The following is a 12348-nucleotide window of genomic DNA, read 5'->3' as shown; positions in this document are numbered from 1 at the left end:
TTTAGCGTTGTTTTCGGAGTCGAATTGATGAAAATGGCTCCATTAGAAGCGGGACTGAGTTGTACAATTGGCTACATTAGATTATGTGTCCCGACTGGTATTCCATGACTAGTACACGATACAAAGTCCAGAGTTACCATCAGGTTTACCATCAGATTCACACTATAACTCACGTTTCAAACAATTTAGATCCTAAGGGGCTGGTGCAGACATCACAGATTTTTACAGTCACGTGGGGGGGGGGGGGGAACAACACATTGTAAATGATCAAAAGGAAGGGCAGTTTATGTGGGCGCACTTTGGGTGGAAGGCGCACTTTGGGTGGAAGGCGCACTTTGGGTGGAAGGCGCTTTATGGTTGGAGGGCGCCTTTTGAGTAGAGGGCAAATATCCTTTTTGTTAACCACAATAAGTGTTAGATTATTATAGTGCTCATGGTCTAAATTTTGAGTTAAAAAATTACTATTGAAAGTCTTTAAAAACAATTTTTATTTTATATAGTTAGAATAATAATTTTCAATTATGAACATTGCATAACATTTTTAAAAAGTGTATCAACGTTTATAAAATTTCTAAAATTGTGTCTGAAATTTATTGACTACACAGTTACTTCCCTTTAAAAAATCATTTAAAATCGGGGGAAGAAAGAATTTACTTTTTATTACTTTGTTTTGGTGTTAAGAAAAAAAATAATTACATAATTAGCGGGGATCGATTAGGTGCAATGTCGTTGGTATTTTTAATACTGCCTTTTATTTATTCTATACACTGAACATACTGTTCACTAATTATTTTTTTAAATCAATAACATTTAACAAGCCAGGTCCTACAAATCCTATATGTTTATTTCTTTCCATTTACGGAAAAGCTTGGAGTATTATCATTTTGTTCACTAAATTGAAACAGGCGCGTCCGCCGGCGCCCCTGCGAGATTCGATTTGGCGCCCTGGGCTATCATGTGAGCGCTATGCTGCATAATTTTGTTTTAAACAGTGCGATAGACTATGGATAAGAAAGGTTACTGTAGTCTTTAAGTGAATCAAATCCGGGCGTCCTCCGGCACTCCGACAGGGTGCTATTTGGCGCCCTGGGCCTTCCCGTGTACGCTATGGTACCTACGTTCGCGTAAGTGAGTTAAAAAGACTATGAATAAGTTGGGTACTATAGTTGTTTATTAAGTTGAATCAGGCGGTTACGCCGCACGCCGTCATGGTGCGATTTGGCGCCCCGGGCTAGACTGTGGACACTTTGAGTTTATCTTTGCGTTTGTGTTTTCTTTGAGTTTGGGTTTGCGTTTGTAGTTGTGTTTGCGTTTGGATTTGGGTTTGTTTTCGTTTGCTTTTTTTCTTTGCGTTGTGTTTTCTTTGTGTTTGTGATTGTGTTTGTTTTCGTTTGTGTTTGTATTTGCGTTTGTGTTATGTTTGCGTTGTTTTTTTTTGTGGTGTGTTTTGGTTTTGTTTGGTTGTGGTTGGGTTTGTGTTTGCGTTTGGATTTGTTTTCGCTTGCTTTTTTGTTTGCGTTAGTGTTTGTGTTTTCTTTGTGTTTGTGGTTGGGTTTGTCTTTGCGTTTGTTTTTGTGTTTTCGTTTGTGTTTGTTTTGTGTTAGTGTTATGTTTGCGTTTTTTGTGTGTTTTGGTTGGTTGTGGTTAGGGTGGGCAATGCCTGATAAATGCTGATTACTAAACACACAAGTTATGGTCCTTTACAGATACGTTTTTCAGAGATGCCAGTGATGCCGGGACGGCTAGTATTCTTATATAACTTGGAATTTAGACATGATTTTTAATTACTTAAACTTTTAAAAATAGAATAGAATCTCATAGAAAAAAGAATTGCGCATCAAGCGAACGCCAAAACAAAATGTGCATAATAGTGCGCAATATTATTAGTACTTTATAAATTTACATGCGTTTTTTGAGGAATCGGAAATAGCGTAAATTAGTACTTCCGGTCAACGGAAATTACTCAAAATTTGATAGACGGTAGAGAATTAGATTTTTTACTTACTTGTGAATTTTTATTTATCTATATGAAATAGTACTCAAGTTATAGGCTTTTGAAAAGTTCAAAGTAGGAAAAGTACCACTTCCGGTTATCGGATATCGCTCAAAAGTTGATACGGATCTACGATTTTGATAAAATACTTATATATGAAATTTCATCAACCTAGCTGTAACGGTACTCAAGTAATCGTGTTTACACACAAACAGACAGACAGACAGACACACAGACATACGGACAAGATTGCAAAATTATGTTTTTCCGTATCAGTGAGGTGTAAAACGTCGAGATCTGTAAAAATCTCGATTTTTTTTGCACGATTACAATACTTTCTCTATACATCGTATATACGAGAAAGTAAAAAGGCTAAAATGTTCGAAATTGTAATCTAAGGGAATTAACCATGAAATTATTATTTTTAAAACCGCTCAGTTGTTACGTAGACGTTGTCCTCCCTATTTTTAAAATGTAGGCCACTAAGCTCTAGAAATCAGATGATTTAAACAGGTATGTAACAATGTATAAAAATGTATATATATATAAATATAAATATAAATAAATAAATATATATATATATATATATATATATATATATATATATATATATATATATATATATATATATATATATATATATATATATATATATATAACATATATATATATGTATGTATAGATAAATTATCATATATTTTTACAACCTAGTTTAAACCAATTTCATCAATGACAATTTTATTTATGTTCTTTTGATCTATTTTCCACATTACCAGGTATTTGTGTGTTCGAAAATGTTAAAGTTGGGATGTTTTACTCATCCTCTAATCAAGAAGTACTATCGAGAAAATCAAATTATCTACCTTTAAAAACACCACATGATTGAATTCTAAATAAGAAAACATTCAAGTTTGAGAAAGGAAAAAATGTGCTTGAAATAACGTTTTGAATCTCGTGAATCCATCTATTCAGTCCGTCGGTAGATTGGGCTGTAGTTCAACGTACAGGGAGGGGTTGGAAGCGGTGGGAGCTTATCTAGATTTGATTAAAGCAAGTTTATAAATTCAAATAACTTAGTAGGTCTACTCTTAATTTTTATTCTGGTAGAGTGCTGTTTAAAGTAGTTTAGAGCTCAAAGTTAAGCAGGTTAGATTTGTCTAGAAAGGATTCGTGTAATTTGTTTTATTTTCACTGATTAAAATTATCTCTCAATTAGGTTAAATAAAGGTTACTTGCATGCAATTGATGAAGTATTTCTGGACTTAATAAATGACATATTCATAACGTCACCTTCTATAGTGATTTAAAAAACATTCTGGGAAAAACTCCAACCTTAAGTCCAACCCTAATGTTTATTATAACTATAAAGAAAAGAGTGGGTCACTTTAGTATCTGTTGGATACCTTTACTAATGTTAAGGAAGACACCCACGCTTTTCTTTATAGTTATTTAAATAGTAATCGATAATTTATTTTCTACTTTTTAGTGCATTATTACATAAAAGCTTGTTATTAAAACGTTTTTTTATGAATTTTTTTTTCAGTAATTTACATGTTTTATTTACAATAGTGTGACATGACTAAAAACCATTGCGCGTCTATTGAACGTGATGGCGCGCCTACTGAAGGTGATGGCGCAGCTATTGAACGTGATGATGCGTGTGGTGTGGTTGGATAGACATGCCTATTGATTCGGTCCAAATTTTAATTAATTCATAAAAAAATTAATTAGGCATCCAATTAAGTCAAATTTAATTTCAGATTGCATTGTCTTCATGTCTTGACCCACGTGTCAAATGTAAATCGTATCGGTCAAGTAGAACTGTCCGAATTTTCACTCCTGCGTTTCGATCTAGACAGACTGTCGACTGACGGCAGAGGAAGTGAGTTAAATAAAAGCTTGTAAAAAAATTCATAAAAAAACGTTTTAATAACAAGCTTTTATGTACTAATGCACTAAAAAGTAGAAAATAAATTATACACTACTTTTTAAATTGCTATAAAGAAAAGCGTGGGTCACTTTAGTAATTTAGTACCAATTGGATACCTTTACTAATATTTGAGAAGAGACCCACGCTTTTCTTTATAGTAATTTAAATAGTAGTGTATAATTTATTTTCTACTTTTTAGTGCATCATTACATAAAAGCTTGTTATTAAAACGTTTTTTATGAATTTTTTTTTCAGTACTTTACATGTTTTATTTACAATAGTGTGACATGACTAAAAACCATTGCGCGTCTATTGAACGTGATGGCGCGCCTACTGAAGGTGATGGCGCAGCTATTGAACGTGATGACGCGTGTGGTGTGGTTGGATAGACATGCCTATTGATTCGGTCCAAATTTTAATTAATTCATAAAAAAATTAATTAGGCATCCAATTAAGTCAAATTTAGTTTCAGATTGCATTGTCTTCATGTCTTGACCCACGTGCCAAGTGTGAATCGTATCGGTCAAGTAGAACTGTCCGAATTTTCACTCCTACGTTTCTATCTAGACTTACGACTGGCGACTGACAGAGGAAGTGAGTTAAATAAAAGCTTGTAAAAATGTACGTGAATGTTAAAAAGTTTCAAGAAAAGCTAACTCTCTTGTGTGTGATATGTACATTTGTGGTCTGTACATCTGTGGTCTGTACATCTGTGGTCTCTGTGGACTGTACATCTGTGGTCTCTGTGGTCTGTACATCTGTGGTCTCTGTGGTCTGTACATCTGTGGTCTGTATATCTGTGGTCAGTACATCTGTGGTCTGTGCTTCTGTGGTAATTGTTTTCGATAATACTCAAAGCAACTTATCAAATAGCCTAACATTCTAATACATAAAGAAAGCATTATCATTAAAATAAGAATATGAAACTACAGACAGCAGACTAAAGTACTTTGACAGTACCCACCTTGCTTTGGTCTAACTAAATTACTTTGACAGTACCCACCTTGCTTTGGTCTAACTAAAGTACTTTGACAGTACCCACCTTGCTTTGGTCTAACTAAAGTACTTTGACAGTACCCACCTTGCTTTGGTCTAACTGAAGATGAAAATATGGAAGTGTCTAGAGTAGACAGCGATGGACGGGTCGACTTTCTTCTGCTCAATGCCAAATCTGAACAACATATTTTTAACAGAGTTAATTGAAGGAATTGATTGAGTTAAATTATCTCAACAAATAAGTTTAATGAGCGAATTAACCAATAGTGTTAACTGAAGGAATTTATTGAGTTAAATTATCTCACTAAATGAGTTTAATGAGCGAATTAACCAATAGTGTTAACTGAAGGAATTGATTGAGTTCATCTTCAGAGGCGTAGCGACTCCTTCTGGCGCCCGAGACAAACTTTTAATTTGCCGCACCCCCATTTATGTATATATATATATATATATATATATATATATATATATATATATATATATATATATATATATATATATATATATATATACGTCTTATTTCCAACCCCCCTTCCCGCCCTCCGGCACCCCCTCACCGTTCCAGTTACCTCTGCTTGTTGTCGAAGTTCTAGAATGACTATAGTAATCGCTGAAACAAGGGCAACAACTTTTCCAAGCTTTGACAGCTTCTTTTTTAAACATACAATAAAACAGGAAGATGAACAGCCCCTGATGGTCAAATAGGAAAAAAAAATTATAAGAAAAAAACATTAGATACACATAAAGGGGACGTATCCATGTAACTTAGCTGAAAATTTGAAAATTGGAATTTAACTTACTTGAAATGAATTAAAAATGGCGAACAAGTAATGAAACACAGTGCTAGCTTGTCCAACAGCAAAGATGGCGAACAGCCAAGTCAGACCCAGCAGGATCAACACACCAATGGCAGCACGGAGCTGCTGCACCGTTCTAAAACATGTCACAATTTGGTGTCACAATTTGGTGTCACAATTTGGTGTCACAATTTGGTGTCACAATTTGATGTCACAATTTGATGTCACAACTTGGTGTCATAATTTGATGTCACAATTTGGTGTCATAATTTGATGTCAAAATTTGATGTCACAATTTGATGTCACAATTTGATGTCAAAATTTGATAGTACAATTTGATGTCACAATTTGATGTCACAATTTGATGTCACAAACATCAGAGCACATCAACAATAAGGCAGACACACACACACACACACACACACACAAACACACCCAGAATTACAGAACACTTAGACACACTCTGACACGAAAAGAAACACACAGACGTGCCAAGTTTTGACTCGACAAGTTTAAAAAAAAAACTTGTCACCTGTTTTTGTCTGTTCTCTTTAACTTGCTAGTTGCCTTTGACATTGTCGCCAGCTTATGCAGGACCATCAAAAACGCGAGACAGTTGATGACAAGAATGAGACAGACAGGACCGACAAAAGCACCATAGAAAGCTTCGGTTCGTAGCCAACATCTGAGTTCAAACAAATGTTACAGGCATGAGACAAATGTTATAGGCATCAAACAAATGTTATAGACATCAAACAAATGTTATAGACATCAAACTAATGTTATAGACATCAAACAAATGTTACATACATCAAACAAATGTTATAGACATCAAACAAATGTTATAGACATCAAACAAATGTTATAGACATCAAATGTTATAGACACCAAACAAATGTTATAGACATCAAGTGTTACAGGCATCAAACAAATGTTATAGACATCAAATGTTATAGACATCAAACAAATGTTACATACATCAAACAAATGTTACATACGTCTAATGTGACCATACAACCAACATAGAACCACCATACGACCACAATACAAAAACCATACAACCCCCATACAACAAACATACAACAAACATACAACCAACATACAACCAACATACAACCAACATACAACCAACATACAACCAACATACAAACAACATACAACCACCATACAACCCCCATACAACAAACATACAACCAACATACAACCAACATACAACCAACATACAACCAACATACAACCAACATACAACCACCATACAACCACCATACAACCAACATACAACCAACATACAACCAACATACAACCAACATACAACCAACATACAACCAACATACAACCAACATACAACCAACATACAATCAACATACAACCAACATACAACCAACATACAACCAACATACAACCACCATACAACCACCATACAACCACCACTTAAAGTTCACTCACATTCCACTGGCGATGAGAGCGTAGTTGTCGGTCTTGTTGACACCTAAAGTTGCCGCCACAATAACAAACGGGAGGCCTAGTCAAAGGAATACACTGTTTGTTAAAGGAATACACTGTTTGTTAAAGGAATACAATGTTTGTTAAAGCAATACCCTAACCCGATGAATACACTGTTTATTAAAGGAATACCCAGAGCCGGCGTTAGGGGTACGCGGGGTTTATGGCCAACCATCCGCGCGGGGCCTTATATTTTTCCATTGGTGTTTAAATCATGTACAGTGAGGCATTTTTTTTTCTTCTTCTCAACGCGCATTAATATTTATAACGATATATATGGTATTTTTAAACCTGCTTATCAATGTCGTATTAACATAAAGATACTGATTAACAAATAATTTGTTTTCTTAGAAGTGCTTTGAAACGTTGCTTGTTTCTGTTAAGGCTTTTTGTTTGAAAAGTAAAAAATAAAACAGATATAAGTTTGAGACACGCATTAAAGAGACGATGAACGTCAGCTTCAAACCTGATTTTTTTACATTAATGTTTATTTATGAAAATCTTACCAGTACGTTCACAAAGATCTACTTTTCTTGCCTTTCGTGAGGAAAATTCCATGATTATATTATCATAGTCCAAATTGGAGGCTATGTCTTTTTCTATTGACAGAATCGACAGGCCGCAGAGTCTGTCTTGGGACATAAATGACTCGGTGATTCATTATTACCGTCATCACCACAAATGGTAGTACTCTCATTGTAGTCCTTTTTGTTACGTTCCACATTTGCGACATTGAAATCCACAACCAAATCAAAAAGCTTTTGTTGTTTAACTTTCTTTGGATAGTGTATGTACTTGTCCAAAGCGCCTGCTTGTGTTTTATCAAATTCTTCTCTTAAATTGCGTTTCCTCGCTTTTGATGCACCTGATTCATACTTGCGAAATCTATCTCTGTCTCTTGAAGCCATGGTGTTAAATAGTTCCACAGTGGCGGGTGATAGTATCGATATTTTCTCAATTTATCGAGTGTTAAGGCATTCAAAGTGTGTGGATGCCGGGGAAAATAGCAAAACATTAATAGATTTTGGAATCAGCTCGAATCATGAAAACACACTTTTTACAGCTACAGATATCCAAATCAATGACTCTCAAATGTAATCATGGACGCTCAGTAGGGTGGAACACTGGGGTGGGTGACAGTTGGTGGGGTGAGGTAAAGGATAACTGTACATTTAAATCTATGGGATGCCAAACCATAAAAAAAATCAGTTCGGGTTCTACGTTACTGGATCTCTGACCGCAGCCATTCAAGAGAAGGTGCGTGTTTATAGAGCGTCCACGTATTAAATTACAGGTTAAGACCGCGTTCTCACAAGAGAAGGTTCGTGTCTATAATTAGAAAGTGAACCATGTGACAGCCAGCTTCACCTTATTTATGAGTTTCTCGACGGCATGCTCGGACTGCCGGTAATTTAGACGTTTTAGAAATCAGGAGAACTTTACCATAAAACAGTCTCGGTCCGATGTATCAAACAGTATAGACTTTATAATTTGTTTAGTATGCCTACACTATATTAAAACAAGAATCACTATGGCCTTAACTATTATACTGAATATCCCTACAATTAATTAAAATTAACATGTGCTTAATCACTTTACGAATACCGTTAAAGTTTACCAAACTGAAAATGGACATAATTACTTTATAAATTCCCTTCAAAAATATAAAAAAAAATACAAGTAAAATGTATTTAAAGATGACCTGACAATAAAAAAAATGAATATGAACATAATTACTGTATGGATGCCTATCAAACGTATCGTGGTGAATAAGCTTACTTACACAAAAGATGCCCATACAGTGTATAAATTATGATTTTAGGGATAAATACTCTGGATTTCCGAAGCATGTCCCCATCCGCTCTCCCCCCCCCCTTTCTCCTCTGCAAGCCATCATCAGGTCACTGACTGTTTACTACAGGCACCCCCGCCTGCTCACTAAAAAAAACGTCTTCAACGGTCCGCATACAATAGGGTATCTCTTTACGTGTTTTCCCGATTTTACCTCCCATGTCAGGTCGGGGGCTAATTCGTGACCGCCATCTACAGTCACCTCAGGACAATAGCGAGTCGACCGTGCCAGCGATGTGTGACACTAATGTCTTTCTTTAGAATAACGGTCTGTCCCAGTCCATGTAGAGGATAACTCACTAACATCAGCCGTGGCCTCAGTTTTAACATCCAACAATTTCGGCCATTTGCTAATCTACCAGTTAAACATTTGCTAATCTACCAGTTAATCTTCTGCTAACCACACAAATCAAATGAGCGCTTACCCCATCCTACGAGGCAGCACTTGAGCAGAAAGTGGGAGAAGTACGTGTTGAAGATACGAATCAGGGCCACGTACATGTAGAAAGCTTCAACAGCCATCCACGTCAGAGAGGCAAGGAGGAAATAATGGAGCGAGGCAGCCACAACCTGAAATAATCATGGCAATACAGAACCTGTCGCAACCTGTCGCAACCTGTGGCAACCTGTCCCAACCTATTAGAACCTGTCCCAACCTGTCCCAACCTGTCGCAACATGTCCCAACCTATTAGAACCTGTCCCAACCGGTCACAACCTATCACAACCTATTAGAACCTGTCACAACCTATTAGAACCTGTCCCAACCTGTCCCAACCTATCACAACCTATTAGAACCTGTCACAACCTATTAGAACCTGTCCCAACCTATTGGAACCTGTCACAACCTGTCAAAAACTTAACAATGACATACGTGAAGAATTCACTTACAAGGTAATACACTAAATAACCTGTCAAAACCTTTGCAGTGTGGTAGGTAAAAAATTATTTTAATATTCTTAATGTTTTTAAAAAGTCGTACATAAATGTCATTACGCTACAGAGGATGGAGTAGTTTGGGATGGGTTGATCTCTAGGGCAAAGGGTGAGTATAAAGGGGGAAGGGGGGGAGCAACGATGCCACCATTTTTGATTATTTAAATTGTTGCTTTTTATTGAACTTAATAGTAAATTGGAATAGAAAAAAATATTTTTATAATTTGTAACAAGCTACTCTACCTATTGACCCATTGTGAATACTTTAAAAATTCTGTTTCGTAAGATAAAATTTGCAGTTGGATGAAGTCATTTTCGGAGGTGTCTGAGTTTTTGTGTTTTGTGTGTGTTTTGTGTGTGTGTGTGTGTGTGTGTTGTGACGATGTATAACAATAGGAGAGGTGGCGCTAGCAAGCTATTGGTGAAATAAAGTCATTTATGGAAGATCCCCAACGGTGCATTGTCATACGTTAGGTTGAGTTTTGGTTTATTTTCTATAATTTAGGGTTTTAAAAAAGCCAACAGTTTTTCCCCAAGTGTGTTGTGAAAGGTGTAATCTCTCATGCAAATTGTCTTACCTTGCATGCAAGTGTGTTGTGAAAGGTGTAATCTCTAATACCAATTGTCTCACCTTGTATGCAAGTGTGTTGTGAAAGGTGTAATCTCTCATGCCAATTGTCTCAACTTGCATGCTAGTGTGTTGTGAAAGGTGTAATCTCTCATACCAATTGTCTCACCTTGCATGCTAGTGTGTTGTGAAAGGTGTAATCTCTCATACCAATTGTCTTACCTTGCATGCAAGTGTGTTGTGAAAGGTGTAATCTCATACCAATTGTCTTACCTTGCATGCAAGTGTGTTGTGAAAGGTGTAATCTCTCATGCCGATTGTCTTACCTTGCACGCAAGTGTGTTGTGAAAGGTGTAATCTCTCATGCCAATTGTCTCACCTTGCATGCAAGCGTGTTGTGAAAGGTGTAATCTCTCATACCAATTGTCTTACCTTGCACGCAAGTGTGTTGTGAAAGGTGTAATCTCTCATACCAATTGTCTTACCTTGCATGCAAGTGTGTTGTGAAAGGTGTAATCTCTCATGCCAATTGTCTTACCTTGCATGCAAGCGTGTTGTGAAAGGTGTAATCTCTCATGCCAATTGTCTTACCTTGCACGCAAGTGTGTTGTGAAAGGTGTAATCTCTCATACCAATTGTCTCACCTTGCATGCAAGTGTGTTGTTAAAGGTGTAATATCTCATACCAATTGTCTTACCTTGCATGCAAGTGTGTTGTGAAAGGTGTAATCTCTCATGCCAATTGTCTCACCTTGCACGCAAGTGTGTTGTGAAAGGTGTAATCTCTCATACCAATTGTCTCACCTTGCACGCAAGTGTGTTGTGAAAGGTGTAATCTCTCATGCCGACCAGGAACAAACCGTTTGACAAGGTCAAGGCCAGACACAGGTTGAAAAGTATCTTGGATGGATTGTCTCCTCTTAGTTTACTTAAACACAATCATTTAAAAATCCATCAAATGTAATTATTTAAAAATATATGAATCTTATCATTTCACAATTTATCAATTCAATCATATGGGTAACTCCTCTTGCTGGTTATAATGAGTTTGATGGTAGGTTTTTTATATTTTATTTTGTAGTAACGAAAAAAATTAACAATTAAAAGAATAAAAGAACACATTTTGTTTTCTTGTGATAAACATCAAAACGCTTTAAGCTGGGTAGCTATTCACAATTTTTCGCAAACGCTGAACACGAACATACAAATAAAATGTATTTGCTAAAGAATCTCATATTGACAAAGACAAATATGTACCTGAATATAGAGCTCTATAGATGAGAAGCATGAAGCACGCACCTGAATATCGTGTAGGTGAGCAGAGTGAAGATGAGAGCCACGAGTGAGAGGCCACACCCAATGTACGATATGTAGGACAGCACCGTGCCATCCATGCTGCTCACAGAGTCGCCTGACATGTAGACATCCTAGACAAGTAGTTGACCTTTAGAGCACATCACATACACTAGACCGTCATGTCTTACCCTAACATCCTAGACAAGTAGTTGACCTTTAGAGCACATCACATACACTAGACCATCATGTCTTACCCTATCCCTAACATCCTAGACAAGTAGCTGACCATTAGAGCACATCACATACACTAGACCATCATGTCTTACACTAACCCTAACATCCTAGACAAGTAGCTGACCTTTAGAGCACATCACATACACTAGACCATCATGTCTTACCCTAACATCCTAGACAAGTAGTTGACCTTTAGAGCACATCACATACACTAGACCATCATGTCTTACCCTAACATCCTAGACAA

At 36.4% G+C, this 12348-nt stretch overlaps 1 protein-coding gene across 4 annotated transcripts in view; it reads right to left on the bottom strand.

The window, feature by feature from the left end:
- Window positions 1–4115: 4115 nt before the first annotated feature.
- LOC131930297 (adhesion G protein-coupled receptor A3) overlaps window positions 4116–12348 on the bottom strand; it is a 37776-nt gene continuing 29543 nt past the window's right edge. For 3 of the 4 annotated variants that reach the window (XM_059286714.1, XM_059286716.1, XM_059286717.1), the window contains exons 20-28: window positions 11871–11998; window positions 11376–11499; window positions 9496–9640; window positions 7163–7238; window positions 6249–6401; window positions 5720–5852; window positions 5489–5609; window positions 5005–5094; window positions 4117–4750 (exon numbers count right to left, since the gene is read on the bottom strand). In XM_059286714.1, the coding sequence (XP_059142697.1) occupies window positions 4566–4750; window positions 5005–5094; window positions 5489–5609; window positions 5720–5852; window positions 6249–6401; window positions 7163–7238; window positions 9496–9640; window positions 11376–11499; window positions 11871–11998 (1155 nt within the window). In that variant the 3' untranslated portion in view covers window positions 4117–4565. Of the gene's footprint in view, window positions 4751–5004; window positions 5095–5488; window positions 5610–5719; window positions 5853–6248; window positions 6402–7162; window positions 7239–9495; window positions 9641–11375; window positions 11500–11870; window positions 11999–12348 lie in introns of all 4 variants that reach the window. The other variant, XM_059286715.1, reaches the window with a different exon arrangement.

Source organism: Physella acuta, unplaced genomic scaffold, assembly GCF_028476545.2.
Source record: "Physella acuta isolate Inbredline_101_S28 unplaced genomic scaffold, ASM2847654v3 ptg001754l, whole genome shotgun sequence".
Classification (NCBI taxonomy): domain Eukaryota; kingdom Metazoa; phylum Mollusca; class Gastropoda; family Physidae; genus Physella; species Physella acuta.
The sequence above is the reverse complement of the archived record's forward strand: the minus strand, read 5'-3'. Positions and strand labels throughout refer to the sequence as shown.